This window comes from Siphateles boraxobius, unplaced genomic scaffold, assembly GCF_051911475.1.
Source record: "Siphateles boraxobius isolate OS27281-9 unplaced genomic scaffold, OSU_SipBor_1 85, whole genome shotgun sequence".
In the NCBI taxonomy this organism is placed as follows: domain Eukaryota; kingdom Metazoa; phylum Chordata; class Actinopteri; order Cypriniformes; family Leuciscidae; genus Siphateles; species Siphateles boraxobius.
The window spans coordinates 1,151,124-1,171,862 of NW_027509214.1; the positions used below are offsets into that span (position 1 = coordinate 1,151,124).

The following is a 20,739-nucleotide window of genomic DNA, read 5'->3' on the forward strand; positions in this document are numbered from 1 at the left end:
TCAGTGTGTAAACAAGTGGATCAGCAGGAGGTCAAACACACACACACTCATACACACTCTCTCACACACACTAGCACACGATTGGGCTATGCTCAAGAGAGGTTAGAAGTCATGAATGAACATTGGGTTTGTTAGTCAATTTATTATTGTAATAACTTTGGCATCATTAGTTAAACCTGAGGTGAAGAAACAACCTTCATTTTGCTCTCTTTTCTCAGTGTCTCTCTTTCCATCCGGATAAACAGGAAAAACTCCTTCCCAAGAGAACAGTGTACGAGCAGCTTCAGATCGCCACGTCACTGATGAAGTTTCAGATCTCCACGTCACTGATGAAGAGTTTCAGATCTCCACATCACTGATGAAGAGTGGATCAGAACATCTTCAGATCTCCATGTCGCTGGTGCACCTCCTCTTCCTCCTCATGCCCTCCTCCAGTTCTCCCGACGGGAAGAGCTTCCGCTTGGGCAGGGCCCGGGATCCCGATGGGAAGGGGTCCGGAGCGGGGGAGCTGAGCCCGGACCGTGTGTGGATCCCCGAGTCCGACAGGTCCAGTCTCACACACACCTCCGGCCAGCAGTGGCTCTGCGTCTCCGAGTCGCTCGAGGACCTCATCAGGACATCGGGATGATCCCGGATCCCGGCTCTCCTCCTCACGGGTCCTCTGGGGCGACGCTTCGGCACACCTCCATCAGAGGAGCCCGAGTCTTCAGAACTCCCATCGTACGGATCCAGACACTGAAACCGGTTCAGGAGAAAGAGGAGTTACAGCAGAGGCTATCATGGACTCAAGATGGCCGACAGGGGTTTAAAACAAGACAAGACCCTTAGACACACTCTCTCTCTCTCCCTCACACTCACAAAAACTCCCTCTCACACTCACCCTGGATTTCCACCAACTGCGGAACGGCTGCGGATCCATGGCAGAGTCAATAGGTTTCCATTAAAGTCAATCTGTGTATTTCCACTGACTGCGGAACGGCTGCGTTCCGACTCCGTCCCAGCTCCGGCGATCGTCCGGAGCAGATCCGCAGAGCTTGTATTTCTGCCGGATGCCGGAGAGCTTCGAAGCAATTCAGCACGGGACAGATTGTTATATCGCACGATCATACGTGATTTCGTGAGATTTCGTGTGATTACGTGTGTCCTCGTGACTTCAGCTGTCAGACATTACGCAGCCGTTTTTCGCAACAAATCCGGGCCTGGTGGGTATTGAAGCACGGCGGAGCGCGGAGCCGACACACAGTTGGTGGAAATCCGGGATCAAGAGCAGCAGCATCTCTTTTCAACAGACCAGGTCTGCCCCAAAAACTTTCCCACTCTCTCTCACACGCTCACTCTCTCTCATGCTCTCTCACACGCTCGCTCGCTCTCTCACACGCTCGCTCTCTCTCACACGCTCGCTCTCTCTCACACGCTCGCTCTCTCTCACACGCTCGCTCTCTCACACGCTCGCTCTCTCACACGCTCACGCTCACTCTCTCTCACGCGCTCGCTCTCTCTCACGCGCTCGCACTCTCTCTCACGCGCTCGCTCTCTCTCGCGCTCGCTCTCTCTCGCGCTCGCTCTCTCTCTCACGCGCTCGCTCTCTCTCTCGCTCGCTCTCTCGCGCGCTCGCTCTCTCGCGCGCTCGCTCTCTCGCGCGCTCGCTCTCTCGCGCGCTCGCTCTCTCTCGCGCTCGCTCTCTCGCGCGCTCGCTCGCTCTCTCGCGCGCTCGCTCGCTCTCTCGCGCGCTCGCTCTCTCACACGCTCTCTCACTCACGCTCTCTCACTCACGCTCTCTCACACGCTCTCTCACACGCTCTCTCACACGCTCTCTCACACGCTCTCTCACACGCTCTCTCACACGCTCGCTCACACGCTCGCTCACTCTCTCACACGCTCGCTCACTCTCTCACACGCTCGCTCACTCTCTCACACGCTCGCTCACTCTCTCACACGCTCGCTCACTCTCTCACACGCTCGCTCACTCTCTCACACGCTCGCTCTCTCTCATGCTCTCTCACACGCTCGCTCTCTCGCTCTCTCACACGCTCGCTCTCTCACTTTCTCACACGCTCACTCTCTCTCATGCTCTCTCACACGCTCGCTCACTCTCTCACACGCTCGCTCTCTCTCTCACACGCTCGCTCTCTCTCTCACACGCTCGCTCTCTCTCTCACACGCTCGCTCTCTCTCTCACACGCTCGCTCTCTCTCTCACACGCTCGCTCTCTCTCTCACACGCTCACTCTCTCTCTCACACGCTCACTCTCTCTCTCACACGCTCACTCTCTCTCATGCTCTCTCACACGCTCACTCTCTCTCATGCTCTCTCACACGCTCACTCTCTCTCTCACACGCTCACTCTCTCTCATGCTCTCTCACACGCTCACTCTCTCTCATGCTCTCTCACACGCTCACTCTCTCTCATGCTCTCTCACACGCTCGCTCACTCTATCTCATGCTCTCTCACACGCTCGCTCACTCTCTCACACGCTCGCTCACTCTCTCACACGCTCACTCTCTCTCATGCTCTCTCACACGCTCGCTCACTCTCTCACACGCTCGCTCACTCTCTCACACGCTCACTCTCTCTCACACGCTCGCTCACTCTCATGCTCTCTCTCATGCTCTCTCACACGCTCGCTCACTCTCATGCTCTCTCTCATGCTCTCTCACACGCTCACTCTCTCTCACACGCTCGCTCACTCTCATGCTCTCTCTCATGCTCTCTCACACGCTCGCTCACTCTCATGCTCTCTCACACGCTCGCTCACTCTCATGCTCTCTCTCATGCTCTCTCACACGCTCACTCTCTCTCATGCTCTCTCACACGCTCACTCTCTCTCATGCTCTCTCACACGCTCACTCTCACAAAATGGCCGACGGGTTTAAAACAGGACAAGACAAACTGAAGCAGGAATTCTCACTCAGGACTTAGTCTTCTTAGGAAGGTTTAGTCTTCACCTGTTGGTAGTTTTTCTGGAGTCTCTCAGGAGCTTCCCGACTCTCTGGAGCGCTGTTTTCCCAACCCTGAGGTCAGAGGTCAGAGGTCACAGAAGGTTCTGAGGGCACAGAAGCGTTTGAGGATAATCTGATCAGAAATACCTTGGTGCTGACATCAGACCATCTCGGGTTAGTGTCCGTTTCAGAGTCCGAGCTGGAGTCTACTGTACACATCTCCTGACAGAAACACACACACCACCACCACCACAACAACACACAACACACACACACAACATCATCATCAAACAAACAACACACACACACCACCACCACAACAACAGCAACAAACACACAACATCATCATCAAACAAACAACACACACATACCACCACCACAACAACAAACACACAACATCATCATCAAACAAACAACACACACACACACCACACACATACCACCACAACAACAAACACACAACATCATCATCAAACAAACAACACACACACACCACCACCACAACAACAAACACACAACATCATCATCAAACAAACAACACACACACACCACCACCACAACAACAAACACACAACATCATCATCAAACAAACAACACACACACACCACCACCACAACAACAAACACACAACATCATCATCAAACAAACAACACACAGACAGACAGATGGACTTTAAAATAAAAGTCATGCAGTGATACAACATTGCATTTACAGATTTACATTGACGGACATTCACATCAATCAAATAATAACGAGAAAAATAAGAATGAAATAAAAAAGGTCACAATCTTACCATGTATTTGAATGCCAGTCTACCAACAACGTCTGACTGGCCTGTGTTGATCAGTTCTTCCATTCCAGATCAGTGTGAGTCAATCTGATCATCAGACACCTGACTGAACTTACTCTGCTTTTATACAGACATTTCTCTCTCTCTCTGTGTGTGTGTGTGTGTGTTTCGGTCGAGGCCTTTCTCCAGATCTTAGCGCAATTAGACGGTAAAACACTCGCTTCACTAAATATTCTTAAATATTAGATGGAATTTTAAGACAGAAGATCATTTAATCATGAGCAATCTGTGTTTAGGTTTGAATTATACTAATCATTTTTCACACAATAATTGGCAGAAGAAAAAAAACAATGAATGCATGTGAGGACAGGTGGAACAGACTTCATCTGATTGTATTTGGGAGAAAAACGATCACGTGTTTAATTGCATTGATATTTCCTGGAGTGATCGCTCACTTTATTATAATTTTATTATTTATTATTATTTTAAATTGCGTGTATATGTGTGTAAATGTGTATGTTCTGTCGCGAATGCTTATGCATTGTAATAAGCTTTTTATCATATATATAAAAACACATACTTTTTTATTCTTTCATCTTTTCAATTTAATATGTGACATAAGAAAACGACAGTTCATCCAAAGTTAGTATAATAATATGGGATGTTCGTGTAGCAGGGAAGTTAAATCCTCTCACTAATTGATCGCAAACCTCTTCTGGTGGACTGTGTGTGTGTGTGTGTGTGTGTGTGTGTGAGTGTTTGAACGCGGATGGCCGAGGCGCGATGTGTGCGCATGCGCGGCGCGTCAGATCCGGGCCTGCGGAAGGATGAATGTAAATGTCAAAGATGGCGGCGGAGGGAGGAGGGAAGGAGATGAACGAGATCAAGAGTCAGTTCAGCACGCGGGAAGGCGCGTATAAACTCCTCACACACTCCGAGTACAGTCGCCCGAACCGTGTGCCCTTCAACTCGCAGGGCTCGAACCCAGTCCGGGTCTCGTTCGTCAACGTCAATGACCAGTCCGGGAACGGCGACCGAATCTGCTTCAATGTGGGCCGGGAGCTTTACTTCTACATCTACAAAGGCGTCAGGAAGGTGAGAACGACGCGTTTATCTCCGCATTGGCGGAATAGCGGTTATTTCACATCATTAGTGAATGTCAAACACACACACGCACGCACACGCGCACTTTCACTGCTGACGCGCGTCTGTTTGTTTATCTGTGTGTGTATGTGTGTGTGTGTGTGTGTGTTTTGCTTTGACAGGAGTGTGTTTGCTGTTGTTCAGTGAGTTTGAGTATCGTCGATCTGCTGTGAACAGTTTATGTGCTTCATGTGTTGAGTAACGTTACTTCATAAATTCAGTAGTTGTTTACGGTTCACATATTCAGTAGTTTTTATGGTTCATATGTTCAGTGGTTTTTATGGTTCATATGTTCGGTAGTTTCTAAGCTTCATATATTCTGTAGTTTTTATGGTTCATATATTCAGTAGTTTCTAAGGTTCATATGTTCAGTAGTTTATAAGGTTCATATGTTCAGTAGTTTTTTGTTCGGTAGTTTCTAAGGTTCATATATTCAGTAGTTTATAAGGTTCATATGTTCAGTAGTTTTTTGTTCGGTAGTTTCTAAGGTTCATATATTCAGTAGTTTATAAGGTTCATATGTTCAGTAGTTTTTAGTTCGGTAGTTTCTAAGGTTCACATGTTCAGTAGTTTCTAAGGTTCACATGTTCAGTAGTTTCTAAGGTTCATATATTCAGTAGTTTCTAAGGTTCATATGTTCAGTAGTTTCTAAGGTTCATATGTTCAGTAGTTTCTAAGGTTCATATGTTCAGTAGTTTTTAGTTCGGTAGTTTCTAAGGTTCACATGTTCAGTAGTTTCTAAGGTTCATATATTCAGTAGTTTTTATGGTTCATATGTTCAGTAGTTTTTATGGTTCATATGTTCGGTAGTTTCTAAGGTTCATATATTCAGTAGTTTATAAGGTTCATATGTTCAGTAGTTTTTAGTTCGGTAGTTTCTAAGGTTCACATGTTCAGTAGTTTCTAAGGTTCATATATTCAGTAGTTTTTATGGTTCATATGTTCAGTAGTTTTTATGGTTCATATGTTCGGTAGTTTCTAAGGTTCATATGTTCGGTAGTTTCTAAGGTTCATATGTTCAGTAGTTTCTAAGGTTCATATGTTCAGTAGATTCTAAGGTACACATGTTCAGTAGTTTCTAAGGTTCATATGTTCAGTAGTTTTTATGGTTCATATGTTCAGTAGTTTCTAAGGTTCATATGTTCAGTAGTTTCTAAGGTTCATATGTTCAGTAGTTTCTAAGGTTCATATGTTCAGTAGTTTTTATGGTTTATATGTTCAGTAGTTTCTAAGGTTCATATGTTCAGTAGTTTCTAAGGTTCATATGTTCAGTAGTTTCTAAGGTTCATATGTTCAGTAATTTCTATGGTTCATATGTTCAGTAGTTTCTATGGTTCATATGTTCAGTAGTTTCTAAGGTTCATATGTTCAGTAGTTTCTAAGGTTCATATGTTCAGTAGTTTCTAAGGTTCATATGTTCAGCAGTTTCTAAGGTTCATATGTTCAGTAGTTTCTAAGGTTCATATGTTCAGCAGTTTCTAAGGTTCATATGTTCAGTAGTTTCTAAGGTTCATATGTTCAGTAGTTTTTATGGTTCAGATGTTCAGTAGTTTCTAAGGTTCATATGAGGTTCATATGTTCACCATATGTTCACCGTCGCACCATAATGATATAAGCGTGCTCCGGCACGAATGCTGAAACCCTATGTGAGTGCAGGCCAGAGGGGGAGTGGGGAGGGGGGACAATCGTACTCGGGCCTGGTTCATGGCAACCGTGCCTAGTGTGAGTAAACTATAAGGTTCATATGTTCAGTAGTTTCTAAGGTTCATATGTTCAGTGGTTCATATGTTCAGTAGTTTCTAAGGTTCAGTGGTTCATATGTTCAGTAGTTTCTAAGGTTCATATATTCAGTGGTTCATATGTTCAGTAGTTTCTACGGTTCATATGTTCAGTGGTTCATATGTTCAGTAGTTTCTAAGGTTAATATATTCAGTGGTTCATATGTTCAGTAGTTTCTAAGGTTCAGTGGTTCATATGTTCAGTAGTTTCTAAGGTTCATATATTCAGTGGTTCATATGTTCAGTAGTTTCTACGGTTCATATGTTCAGTGGTTCATATGTTCAGTAGTTTTTATGGTTCATATGTTCAGTAGTTTTTATGGTCAGAGGTGTGTAGAGTATCCAAAACTTCACTCAAGTAAAAGTACAAGTTACTTATAGAAATATTTACTCAACGTAAAAGTAATAATCTTAATAGTTAGCTACTTGATTAAGGGTAACAAAGTATCCAATGAAAAAAATACTCCAGTAGCTAGAGCTAGTTACTGGTTAATCAAAGTCACATTTATTTGTACAGCGGTTTTCACAATACTCATAATTTCAAATCAGCTTTACAGAATGTGAGTCCATATTACAGTTTACAGTGATCTGTTATCAGAGGAAACTAAGTTATGTATTTCAGAAATGTACACAATCACAGTTAGCGAGAAATGTATGAATTTAAACAATGTAGTAATTTAATGCAGAAACAGTTAGCTCATTGAATTAATGAATACTTGTTTATTAAGGAATGATTATGATATTTAGAAAAATGTAGCATTGGTGTGTGTTGATTCAGAGTTGGCGTCATCTGAAGTCTTCATAATAGACTGGATCCAAGTTACTTCGCATCATACAACAATTCAATAACATGTTATTATTTAGATGGGTATTTAATTTAAATTAGGGCTGCACAATTAATTGAATTTCTAATTACGATTACGGATGCCACGATTACGTAATCGTTCAAAGCCGCGATTACAAAAGAAAATCCACTCTGCGTGTGTGTGTGTTTAGAGCATAATTATGTTATAAGAGGCGAATCACGACTACTTCAGAAAACCCAGCACAATATGACATACCAGTCAGTGACGTAAGTGTACGCTGAAATAAAGACTTTCAACTCAGAAAAACGGACTTTACTGTCCTGTCCCGTTATACTTTGCTCGTAGCGCGCACTCTTCACTTGCACGCGCAAATGCGACGGCGCGCGCTGTGTATCGCTTCACTGTATAAAGTGCAAAAGAAACTACGAGCATGCAACGTCGTTACAATGTAAATTAGTAAGTCACGAAATAAAAGTAAAATACCAATAAATCACGTGTTAGCTGAGAAGGATTTGCATGCAGGTGTGATTTTCATTCTATTCACCAGGAGCTGTTTCATTAACAGTTCTTGTTAGTATTGTGTATTTACCATGGGGTGTCGTTTCCATAACCCAAAAATGCCACTTTATTTTCACTTGTTATTTTTTATATTTTTTAATGACTGTGGTGGCTCATATCAACATTTTATTAATAAAAACTAGTTTGGGACTGCTAGTTAATTGCTTTAACATAGTCCTAATGTTTATCTATTAGTAGTCTTTACTATTAGTCATTCTTACAATTGATGTGTATGTTAAGTAAAGGGGGACAGTACTTGTGTGTGTATGTGTGTTAACAATTTTTGTGTAAACATGTATTATAATACGCCTATATATATTCAATGTAAATTGTGATAATCGTAATTGATCGCAATTACAATTTCAAGGGAATAATCGGCAATTATGATTTAGGTGATAATCGTGCAGCTCTAATTTAAATGATTATAATTAGGCTAGATTTCTTTACAACAAACACAGAAGAGACCATCATTATTTCTGGCATTTCATCTGTAGCCCCAAAATCATCATATGTTCTTTGCTTTGTATAATAATAACAACGTATAGCTACATTTGGATTATTAGACAATGTCAAAATTAGGTTTTGCGCTCAAAGGCAAAACCGTGAAACTCTTCGTGTGCTCGCGCTCATGACCGCTGTACTGACCGTCTGAACACACACAATCATCTAATGCACATTTATGATCTTCTGTTCTCTTAAATGTAATCAAATGTATACTTCTGCAGGCGTGTGTTAACTGTGTCTAAGGAAAGGCATTCGTTTTCAACATGAACAGGTTATAAAATGTATTGCCTGAATGGATTGAAATCGAATGGTTATTCCTGTGGAATCGTTCACAGACAGCAGATGTTAATCAATAAAGATGTTCATCGCTGGCAAACAATAGGATGTAGGGCTGGACGATATCACCAAATCTCATCCCGATCACGATATAGTAGCTTTTCTGTAAATTCAATTAATGAATAGTTTATATATATATATATATATAATTTACCACATAGAAAATACTTTCTTTTATATCAACTAAAAGAGTATATATATTGTGTATAAGTATATATAAGTATATACTCAAGTGTATAAGTATATACTCAAAAATAATTAAGAATGTAGAAATATAAAATATGAATGAAATGTAAAACACCTTTTAAAAACAAATGATTACAGGCCCAACATAACATATTAATATATTAAAAATCAAATGTAAACATTGTACTTTCAAGTTTAAAATGTAGCAGCAATCAGGGCTCTAAATCTGTTCAATGAACGAAAACAAACGAACGAAATTTTGACAGGAACATAAACAGAAACAAAATCAAATTTAATGGTTCTTCAAGCAATGCTAGAACGTGTGCGCGAGGCGTCGGCGGCGCGATCACTGGGATCTGTGTCCTTCTGAGGAACCGGTTACTCCGTAATCTGTGGTCATAAACGCACAGAAGCAAGAAATGATTTAACTGTAAAGCTTTAGTAAAATACAGAAAACAATCACGATCTGTTTTCTGCCGTCTCGGTTTCCTTTTTGTGAACTTTGGAGCCTGTCGCATGAGCCGAAGCACAGCTAAACCTGTAACTATTTAAGGGAATAGCCTATATTTCATGTATAGACCTATATATTAGTTTTATTCTGTTTTCTCCGTTCACAGAAGATCTTTAAGTGCATCATGATGATGTGACGTTGTGTGAATCATGTTCTACACTATGCTGCAATTTTCGCTGGTTTCAAAAAACAAAAAGTTGCATATTACCTGCTATTAATTTTCACTGAAATGCAGGCCTGATTGTTTGTCAGTTGGTGATGTATACAGTATATCCTCGGGAAACTGCGCATTGCCATTATCTATGACGATTGACAGCAGAGCGCCGACATTTCACTCATGCTGGATTGGCGATGCGTCAGTACCACATTTGCTTTCCACCGGACTTTCCACCGGAGTTCACAAGAGCAGAAGGATGATAATGGGAAAAGGAGATTGGCTGATTATTGTATATAGTTTGTAGATCAAATCCGAGGAGTTTTATATCAATTGTCTGTGTGTGTATGCGCATCCCACCGTAAATAATCACATAATAATTGAACATTCTCAACAAATGCTATTCCTGTACCCGTGTTTACATTTAATGTTGTTTACATAATTATATTCTGTTGCTGTGAAATTACTGTTATTCCATATTTATGTTATTCGCTGTCAGGATTGGTCAGAATAGCGCACACAGAGTTCGTGATGTATTATTCAACACTTATTCTCATTTATTCAAGTATTTCATCATAGAGATTCAATTGATTTGAATTGAATAAAATGAAAAGTGAAAGTAACAGAAACTCATACAATACATTTTAACAGGCTTAAGTAAGCATGAAAATAACCAAAATAAATATGTATTTGCTAAACAAATATGACTGCAAAACCAAATAATATGATTCATATTCTTTTGGTTTCTCTTCCCAATATATTTAAACTCGTTCTGGAAAAATTGTGTGATTATCCCAGGTACTAGTGAAACCGTACATCATGTGTTGTGTTTAGATACGGCAGAATGAAACGCACACACACACCTGGTACTGTAAACAGGTGTGTGTGACTTGTGGGTTGTTGTTGTCGCAGTGTTTCCCGAAGGAAATCTGTGTTTGTTTGGCAGCGGTTCGGGTGTTTAGTTCTGCTTTCTAGTAGATAGTTGGGGACATTAAATTTAACATTTAATTTAATATTCAACAATATCATTGATCATAGACACCATTATATGAGAACTGAACTGAGTTGGACGATGACATCACGGTTCTCTTCAGAGCGGCTATATATATATATATATATATATATATAATATATTATACAGTCATGGTCAGAATTAATGGCACCCCTGGTAAATATGATCAAAACTGGCTGTAAAAAATAAATCTGCATCGTTTATCCTTTTGATCTTTCATTCAAAAAATTGCCAAAAATCTAACCTTTCATTGAAGTAAAAGAATTGAAAGTGGAGGGAAAATCACATTATGAAATAAATGTTTTTCTCCAAAACACGTTGGCCACAATAATTGGCACCCTTAGAATTTTTTACGAGCAAAATATCTCTGAAGTATATTCCCATTAATGTTTACCTTTTTTTAGCACACCAGGGTGACTAGGAGCATGAAACTGTCTAGCTATGACTTCTTGTTTCACAGGAGTTTAAATATGAGGAAACACAAATGCCAAATCCCCTTATTCATTCATCACAATGAGTAAAACCAAAGAATATAGTTCTGATGTGCATCACAACATAGAAAGTGGCTGTACGAAAATAGCTAAAGAATTGAAAATCCCCATTTTGACCATCAGGGCAATAACTTAAGAAGTTACAATCAACTAAAGATGTTATGAATCTGCCAGGAAGAGTACGTGTGTCTGTATTGCCTTAATGCACGGTGAGGAGGAGAGTTAGAGCTGCCAGAGACTCTTCAAGGATCACAGATGGAGAATTGCAGAGATTACTTGAGTCTTGGGGTCAGAAAGCCTATTTAAAAAAAATCAAACAACCCCTACATCACCACATGTTGTTTGGGAGGGTTTCAAAAAAAATCCTCCTCGCTCCTCCAATAACAAACTCCAGCATATTCAGTTGTCAGAATGACTGGAACTTTAAACGGCGCAGGCTTCTGTGGTCAGATGAAACTAAAAAAAGAGCTTTTTGGCAGTGAACACACTAGATGGGTTTGGTGCACACAAGGATAAAGAGTACCCCATGTGTACAATTTAATATACCGCTGGATCTTTAATGTTGTGGGCATATTTTTCTGCTGGAGGTCCTGGACTTCTTGTTCAGATACATGGCTTCTTGTATTCTATCAAATATCAACAGATAAAACATCTAAACCTGACACCTTCTGCTAGAAATCTTATAATGGGCCATGTTCGGATCTTCCATCTGGACAACGATCCAAAACAAATATCAAAATCAACACAAAAATGTGTTACGCTTCTGCCATGACGGTCCCAGTTCCCTGACCTGATGAGTGGAGTGAACTGAAGAGGAGAAGCACCAACATGGATCTGGGAATCTACAGGATCTGGAGAGATTATATGGAGGAATGATCTCTGATCTCCTGTCAGGTGTTCTCCAAACTCATCAGACATTATAGGAGAAAACTCAGAGCTGTTATCTTAAAAAAAGGAGATTGCAAAAAGTATTTATTAAAAGGGTGCCAATAATTGTGGCCAACGTTTTTTGGAGAAAAACATTTATTTCATAATGTGATTTTCCCTCCACTTTCAATTCTTTTACTTCAATGAAAGGTTAGATTTTTGGCAATTTTTTGAATGAAAGATCAAAAGGATAAATGATGCAGTTTTATTTTTTACAGCCAGTTTTGATCATATTTACCAGGGGTGCCATTAATTCTGACCATGACTGTATAATATAAATGAACTAAATTAATACATTTTTTACAAAAAAAATGGAACATCATTGAACTTACTTAAGCTGGACTAACGCTATTTTCTTCTAGACACAAACTGTGTTGCATTATTTTCCTGTTAACTCTGTAAAGCTGCTTTGAAACACTTGAAAAAAGGGTGACAAATAAATATGATGTGTATAAATAATATGTGACCTGACTTTCTGTGTGTCGGCCACAGGCTGCTGACCTGAGCAAACCCATCGATAAGAGGATCTACAAGGGAACGCAGCCCACGTGCCACGACTTCAACCACCTGACGGCCACCGCGGAGAGCGTGTCGCTGCTCGTGGGCTTCTCCGCGGGACAGGTGCAGCTCATCGACCCCATCAAGAAGGAGACCAGCAAACTCTTCAATGAAGAAGTGAGCTCGCACTCCACACACCTCTTCAGTTCTCCACAGGTCTGCTGGAATGGTCAATAACCAAAAGGATGACCCGGTGAAATTCTGTGTTGTCTTTTCATTTTTCTGAATTCTGTGTTTTATGATTAAATACAAATTTATTAAAAAATGTGGGAATCAAATGAATGCATAAAACTTTAATCATTTAATTTATCTTTTAAAATGTATTCAAATTAAATCTAACTGTTCCTTTCATTAATTAAAGTGCTGCACAATACAAGTTCACTTTAAATGAAAAGATATTCCTTATTCTATTTTAATGAACTGCAATATTAGTATATTTATTGCTTTGTAAAGTAAATTTTACTGTACAATAGTAATTTTTTTGTCATAACTTTTATTTTGTTGTGTTGCAACAAAGAGCTGTGTGTGTGTGTTTCCGACGATAGTTTCTCAATGAAGTTCATGTGTTCATATATTGAGACGCAGACGAGCGTCACACAGATCAAACTGACTTCAGATTCACACACACTCGTTTGCATCGCCGTCTGATTAAGCTTGAAGCTGTGTCTGATTCACTCTTCCAAAATTTGCCAAATTCCACGATTTTCCGTGTAATAAAGTAATATCCATTTTTTATCACTGGATTCCGTGTCTCCAGGTTTTCCACATCGCTGAGATCACGGCTCTAGTGTTGATCACACCGTATTTGTCAAGTCACCCTTATTTATACAGCGCCTTTTACAATACAGATTGTTTCAAAGCAGCTTTACTGAGATAACAGGAAAATAATGCAACAAAAAAGTAAGTTTAAGTAAGTTCAGTGATGGTTCGTTTTTGTTGTAAAAAAGTTATTACTTTAGTTAATTTAAATATATATATATATATATATATATATATATATATATATATATAGCCGCCCTGGAGAAAACCGTGATGTCATCGTCCAGCTCAGTTCAGTTCTCATATAATGGTGTCTATGCAGGAGATCAATAATATTGTTGAATATTAAATGTCCCCATTTGTATTGGTTTTATATACTAGTGTGGATTATTCTTTTTTTATTGGAAATGTTCAAATTTGGTAATCTTTCTATATAACCCATGTATTCCGTCTCGTCTCTTCTCGTCCATCTCACTCAGAGACTAATCGACAAATCCCGAGTGACGTGTGTGAAGTGGGTCCCGGGCTCCGAGAGCCTGTTCCTGGTGGCTCACTCCAGCGGGAGCATGTACCTGTATAACGTGGAGCACACCTGCGGGACCACGGCTCCGCACTACCAGCTGCTGAAGCAGGGCGAGAGCTACGCCGTGCACACCTGCAAGAGCAAGTCCACGCGCAACCCCCTGCTCAAGTGGACCGTGGGCGACGGCGCGCTCAACGAGTTCGCCTTCTCGCCCGACGGGAAGTTCCTGGCCTGCGTTAGCCAGGACGGGTTCCTGCGCGTCTTCAACTTCGACGCGGTGGAGCTGCACGGGAACATGAAGAGCTACTTCGGCGGGCTCCTGTGTGTTTGCTGGAGCCCCGACGGCAAGTACATTGTGGCCGGCGGCGAGGACGACCTGGTGACCGTGTGGTCGTTCGTGGACTGCCGAGTGATCGCGCGAGGACACGGGCACAAGTCGTGGGTTAGCGTGGTGGCGTTCGACCACTACACCACTAGCGTTGAGGAGAGCGACCCCATGGAGTTCAGCGGCAGCGACGAGGACTTCCAGGATCAGATCCACTTCGGGCGCGATCGAGCTAACAGCACGCAGTCACGCCTCTCGAAACGCAACTCCACGGACAGCCGGCCGGTTAGTGTGACGTACCGCTTCGGCTCCGTGGGCCAGGACACGCAGCTCTGCCTATGGGACTTGACAGAGGACATCTTGTTCCCGCACCTCCCACTGTCCCGAACGCGGACGCACACCAACGTCATGAATGCGAGCGGCCCGCCGGCGGGAGGAAGTGTTAGTGGCGCCGTGATCCCGACCGCTAGCAACCCCAGCGCTAACGGCAGCAACAGCAGCGCCGCTAACACGCCGGCTAACTCGCTCCCCGCGCCTCTACCGCGCTCCAACAGTCTCCCGCACGCGGCCGCCGGCTCCGGCTCCAAGAGCGCCGCAACCGAGAACCCCATCGCTACCGGCGTTAGCAAGTTCGCCACACTCTCGCTGCACGACCGTAAAGACCGGCACCCTGAGAAAGACCACAAGCGGAACCACAGCATGGGCCACATCAGCAGCAAGAGCAGCGACAAGCTCAACCTGCTCACCAAAACCAAAACGGACCCTGCCAAGACTCTGGGCACGACGCTGTGCCCGCGCATGGAGGACGTGCCGCTGCTCGAGCCGCTAGTCTGCAAGAAGATCGCGCACGAGAGACTCACCGTCCTCATCTTTCTAGAAGACTGTATTGTCACCGCATGTCAGGAGGGGTTTATTTGCACATGGGCGAGACCCGGCAAAGTGGTGAGTCGAGTACACTTTCTGTGCGCACACACCCGACCCGAAGCGTGCAGCGAGTAATGAATTTAGCTCTGTTTCGTGTCTGAATGGACAAATACACACAACATTATGTTTAAATGTCCGTTTTGGAGAGTATTCACGTAAAATATGTCAGTTATGTCTTAAACAGAGTTGTCATCCAGTCTCTTTGGTAGAGAGAGAGAGACGATCGAGGAAAACAAACAAGCATGCAAATGGAAATTATCTCGGCCGGAAAAATTATCGAGCTCATTTTTTTTTTATTGTGCGATTTAATTGATTTATTGACTATCGCGACAGGCCTAATCCAGATTAATGACAGCTAGCCGTGAGCCGTGGCTAACAGCTAGCAAGCTACCAGCTGTTAACCACTTAGCTAGCTAACTTGCTACCTAGTCAGAGCAAACTACCACCAAATTATTTTTTATAATACCTACATTCCCCATGATTAAATATAAATCCTTGGTGGCCAGATGCCGCCCTTTTACGTCTTTTACCCATCCAGCCACGGCTGATACGCGTCTGTACTCTTGAAAGCCTTCAAGTGATCCCCACTGTATGAGGAGGGTTATGCACAAGATAAATATATATATCATGGAAGGCAAATTGGGGCAAGTCTGGGGCAGATGATAAAGGACAAAAGAAAACTGGGGTTAACAAATAAGGATCGGAGCCTAAAATTAAAATTTTATCTATCTATCTCTGTCTTTCTCTCTCATTCAAATGGGCAGTTTGGGCGGCGCCAGGCGAGATCGGTCGTCAATATGGCGGCGTTCTATTTCTAGTGACGTAGGTGATATCGATGAATAGAGCCGCTCTGGAGAAAACCGTGATGTCATCGTAACTCAACCAGAGCTTCTGAGTCTGTAGCCACTTTCAAGAAACTGCTGAAGACGTATCTTTTTCGGCAGCACTTGATTCAGTAATACTAACACGTATTGTTGTCCTATTGTTAGTTTAACTGCTTCTATTGTTCTCATTTGTAAGTCGCTTTGGATAAAAGCGTCTGCTAAACGAATAAATGTAAATGTAATGTAAAATCGTCCAGCTCAGTTCAGTATATAATGGTGTCAATGCAGGAGATCAATAATATTGTTGAATATGAAATGTTCTCAACTAAACCAGGAACCATAACTCCATCAGTGACAGAACAGAGGAAAACCCTCATGAGAAACCAGACTCGGTCTCTGTTCTCTGGCCATGAACCAGCAGTGTGTGATGATGATTCAGGCATTACAGGTCAGAGGTCAGATTGGATCAGAACATTCCTTCCTCCCGTGTGCCACCAGCGCCAGAACTTCTCCTGTATGGTATCATGTGTGTTCTGTGGTCAGCGGTGGCTAACGGACTGGAGCCGCCAGTCTCGAGTCCCGGGTTCAGGATCAGGAGCTTCATGTGCAGCATTACCAGCTAGTGGGAAGCTAGCCGTAGAAACCGCGCGTTCTGAACCCACACCATAGACGTTCGTTTAGAAATGCTTCCTAACCAGAGATGTTCTAGAAAGTCTTTGAACAAGGGTTAGTGTTCGTGATGTATTCTTATGATTATACTAGTCTTTTGTTCAGTGAGTTCTGTGAGAGTTTGATGGGAAGAGCCTTAAGCCCGAAGTGTACTGTGTTTTTTACCCAGCCGTCCAATCACAGTGGAGGAGGGGCGGGGCTAATACAACACCGTCCAACCGCTGCATTCTGCTTGTACAATGTCAACAGTCGACGACAAGCATAATAATGGAACAAATTATTTAAAACAAATACTTAAAATTGTATTGACCTTTTTTTATATAGAAACAATACAGAAACAAACTGAGATGCTAGTAAAAATGAAACGCCCCTGTCCTCTGATTGGTCAGCCATCATCATCAGCAGAACCGCACCGGACCGAGACCGAGCTTTCTTCTGTGGACACACATTCACCCGTGCCCAACTACATGTGTCAGAGGAACAGGCTAGGCTATTATAGTTGTTTATCTAGCCGTAGAACAGAGTGCGTGTGTGTGCGTGCGTGTGCGTGTGTGTGCGTGCGTGTGCGTGCGTGTGTGTGCGTGTGTGAGAGAGTGTGCGTGCGTGTGCGTGTGTGAGAGTGTGAGAGTGTGCGTGTGTGTGGGCGTGTGTGTGCGTGTGTGTGCGTGTGTGAGAGAGTGTGCGTGCGTGTGCGTGTGAGAGTGTGAGAGTGTGCGTGTGTGTGGGTGTGCGAGAGTGTGCGTGCGTGTGTGAGAGTGTGCGTGTGTGAGTGAGTGTGCGTGCGTGTGTGTGTGCGTGTGCGTGTGTGTGTGAGAGAGTGTGCGTGTGTGTGCGTGTGCGTGCGTGCGTGTGCGTGTGTGAGAGAGTGCGTGTGCGTGCGTGTGTGAGAGAGTGTGCGTGTGTGAGTGTGAGAGTGTGCGTGTGCGTGTGTGTGCGTGTGTGAGAGAGTGTGCGTGCGTGTGCGTGTGAGAGTGTGAGAGTGTGCGTGTGTGTGGGTGTGCGAGAGTGTGCGTGCGTGTGTGAGAGTGTGCGTGTGTGAGTGAGTGTGCGTGCGTGTGTGTGTGCGTGTGCGTGTGTGTGTGAGAGAGTGTGCGTGTGCGTGCGTGCGTGTGCGTGTGTGAGAGAGTGCGTGTGCGTGCGTGTGTGAGAGAGTGTGCGTGCGTGCGTGTGCGTGTGTGAGAGAGTGTGCGTGTGTGAGAGTGTGCGTGTGTGAGAGTGTGCGTGTGTGTGCGTGCGTGTGCGTGTGTGAGAGACTGTGCGTGCGTGCGTGTGTGAGAGAGTGTGCGTGTGTGAGATAGTGTGCGTGAGCGTGTGTGTGCGTGTGTGAGAGAGTGTGCGTGCGCGTGTGTGAGAGAGTGTGCGTGCGCGTGTGTGAGAGAGTGTGCGTGCGCGTGTGTGAGTGTGCGTGCGTGCGTGTGTGAGAGAGTGTGCGTGCGTGTGTGAGTGTGCGTGCGTGTGTGAGTGTGCGTGTGTGAGTGTGTGTGCGTGCGTGCGTGTGTGAGAGTGTGTGTGCGTGTGCGTGCGTGTGTGAGAGAGTGTGCGTGCGTGCGTGTGTGAGAGTGTGCGTGTGTGAGAGAGTGTGCGTGTGTGTGCGTGCGTGTGCGTGTGTGAGAGACTGTGCGTGCGTGTGTGTGAGCGTGTGTGTGCATGTGTGAGAGTGTGCGTGTGAGAGAGTGTGAGTGTGTGTGCGTGCGTGTGTGAGAGACTGTGCGTGCGTGCGTGTGCGTGTGTGAGAGTGTGCGTGTGTGAGAGAGTGTGCGTGTGTGTGCGTGCGTGTGCGTGTGTGAGAGACTGTGCGTGCGTGCGTGCGTGCGTGTGTGAGAGAGTGTGCGTGTGTGAGAGTGTGCGTGTGTGAGAGAGTGTGAGTGTGTGTGCGTGCGTGTGTGAGAGACTGTGCGTGCGTGTGTGAGCGTGTGCGTGCGTGTGCGTGCGTGTGTGAGAGAGTGTGCGTGTGCGTGCGTGCGTGTGTGCGCGTGCGTGCGTGTGTGCGTGCGTGTGTGCGTGTGTGTGCGTGCGTGCGTGTGTGTGCGTGCTTGTGTGCGTGCGTGCGTGTGTGTGCGTGCGTGCGTGCGTGTGCGTGCGTGCTTGTGTGTGTGTGCGTGCGTGCGTGCGTGTGTGTGCGTGCTTGTGTGCGCGTGCGTGCGTGCGTGCGTGCGTGTGTGTGCGTGCGTGCGTGCGTGTGTGTGCGTGCGTGCTTGTGTGTGTGTGTGTGTGTGTTGGGGGGGGCGATTTACACAATGAATGTTTTATGTACTGGAGGATTGTATCATGTGATTTGGTCAGATTCTCTGTCAGTATGTGGCTTTGCAAATGTTTTCAAATGTTCTTCTCTTGTTTTTCTCAGGGTTTATTGTCATCCCAGAACCAGGCCAACTCTCCCAGTGGAACAGTAGTATAGCCCAGTGTTCCTGCAGCTCCGAGGTCATCGGCTCTGTCGTTCTGGAGCCCGCGAGCGCAGGAACACGTGTGTGTGTGTGTGTGTGCGTCAGCTGAACCGCGGCCATGGGCTTTCCTTTTCATTTCCCCACTGTATTTATTTGATATGGTTTTCACTCTCAATTGCATCTCACTGTATTATTTTTCTCTTGTGTATTTCGATCTTGCCTAAGGTTTGGGAAATCATTGAATCCAGGGTGGAAAAGCAGTCGTCTTTGAACCCCAGATCCCTTTTAATGCCGTTTTATTTTCACCCTCTTTCATACGGAATAGATTTGACCCGCATTGTTAGAATTTGCACTGATTTTATTTTGGGTTTTTGTTTTTTTGTAACTACTATAAAGGATCAAAAAAGACAAAAAAAGAAAGAAGTAGACGTTCGGGGAAGGCCTTGATGCACTTGGCTTTAATATCCTCTGTCTTGAAATCTGAATCTGAAAAGCTGGATGCTGCAATCATTAGTTTTTTAAAAAGAAAATTTGTTTGCACTTAATAGTTTATTAGAAGAGAATGGCTTTACATTTTTGTGTGCGAGGACTCGCAGACCGGTATAATGTGGAGAATTATGATTAAAACTTTGTATCTATTGAGCATTTATTTTAATATTGTTTCAGATAAAAATCTGCTTTGTATTATATGTATAATATTGTAATTCAGTGATTTATTGGGGCAAAAGCAAATGATCAGTAACTCTAGTGGAGGTTTGTCATCATTACAGGAAATAGTGACATTTCTAAAGCTGAAAAATAGTCATAATAATATTAAAAATAATCTTAAATATGCAGGTTTCTGTTTTCTTTTTCTGTTTCATTTTTCCTTGTCTCTTGTACAAAAGTCACCCAAATGTATTTTGATAATATAGGAGATTTATGTAAGCGAAACGCTAGATTGACAGAACAATGTGTCGTCTGGCTAATAACACGTGTGAAGCTCAGGAAGTCTAGCAGACGAAGAAAACAAATCTTATGAAAGGGTTTCAAGAGTTCATATTTTGCTTACCAACAGCAAAGTTCTTCTATGTGCTACTCAGAAACACCCACTATAGGAACGAGCAGTAGACACTATTAAACCGCTGTCATGACTAACCCTTCTTTGTGACTAGCAGTCATTGTTAATGAAATATACACTAACCGGGAAAGACGAGGATGTGGATGATGGAAGTGTCATATTTTTGATTCATGTGGTTAACATTTTGCATTTCACATTTTGTTCTTCATTAAAAAAAGTCCACAGATGTTTGGTCTCGTGTGTATCGTCCTGTTTTGTGTGCTAGTTCTTACTTTAACCTGAGAGTGTGTGAAGCAGTAATACTGAACTTCAGTTTTCAGAACTGGGCAAAACTGATTTTATTTCAATGCTTTTGTTACTTTTTAAGTTAACTTTTATTTATGCTGATTCTTATCATTGTTCACAGTGCTTGGTACATTTTCTGCCCAAATGCATTAATGTAACCCTTCCCAGTGTGCATCAGTATACAGTAGTGACGGTACTGTAAGAGATCAATTAGAAGTAAGGGTGTAACAATACAGTATATTGCAACATTTTTCAGAGTTTGTGTCAGTACTACATTAAACTACTATGTATAA

The 20,739-nt window shown here is 43.5% G+C and overlaps 2 protein-coding genes across 3 annotated transcripts; one reads left to right on the forward strand and one right to left on the reverse strand.

Annotated features, from left to right (window-relative positions):
- Positions 1 to 312: 312 nt before the first annotated feature.
- On the reverse strand, positions 313 to 3,931 carry LOC143731069 (uncharacterized). 2 transcript variants are annotated; one of them, XM_077221729.1, is made up of 4 exons: positions 3,733 to 3,931; positions 3,087 to 3,158; positions 2,946 to 3,011; positions 313 to 735 (listed from the first exon to the last, which is right to left on the reverse strand). In XM_077221729.1, the coding sequence occupies exons 1-4, from the start codon at positions 3,793 to 3,795 to the stop codon at positions 382 to 384; spliced, it is 555 nt and encodes a 184-aa protein (XP_077077844.1). In that variant the 5' UTR covers positions 3,796 to 3,931; the 3' UTR covers positions 313 to 381. The 2 variants fall into 2 exon arrangements, with proteins under 2 accessions (XP_077077844.1, XP_077077842.1); XM_077221727.1 differs by having other exon boundaries at positions 3,087 to 3,161.
- Positions 3,932 to 4,518: 587 nt separating this feature from the next.
- wdr20a (WD repeat domain 20a) lies at positions 4,519 to 20,387 on the forward strand. The gene is made up of 4 exons (XM_077221699.1): positions 4,519 to 4,824; positions 12,628 to 12,810; positions 13,932 to 15,242; positions 19,062 to 20,387. Exons 1-4 carry the CDS (start codon positions 4,567 to 4,569, stop codon positions 19,113 to 19,115), a joined length of 1,806 nt encoding a protein of 601 aa, XP_077077814.1. The 5' UTR covers positions 4,519 to 4,566; the 3' UTR covers positions 19,116 to 20,387.
- The last annotated feature ends 352 nt before the right edge of the window (positions 20,388 to 20,739 follow it).

Bases quoted from the DNA above. Each gene is read 5' to 3' on its own strand.
- LOC143731069 (XM_077221727.1), bottom strand. From the start codon at position 3,795: ATGGAAGAACTGATCAACACAGGCCAGTCAGACGTTGTTGGTAGACTG. The intron at 3,162-3,732 runs GTAAGATTGTGA...TGTTTCTGTCAG, and splicing joins GACTGGCATTCAAATACATG to GAGATGTGTACAGTAGACTC. The intron at 3,012-3,086 runs GTATTTCTGATC...CTCTGACCTCAG, and splicing joins GGTCTGATGTCAGCACCAAG to GGTTGGGAAAACAGCGCTCC.
- wdr20a (XM_077221699.1), top strand. From the start codon at position 4,567: ATGTCAAAGATGGCGGCGGAGGGAGGAGGGAAGGAGATGAACGAGATC. The intron at 4,825-12,627 runs GTGAGAACGACG...TGTCGGCCACAG, and splicing joins TCTACAAAGGCGTCAGGAAG to GCTGCTGACCTGAGCAAACC. The intron at 12,811-13,931 runs GTGAGCTCGCAC...CATCTCACTCAG, and splicing joins GCAAACTCTTCAATGAAGAA to AGACTAATCGACAAATCCCG.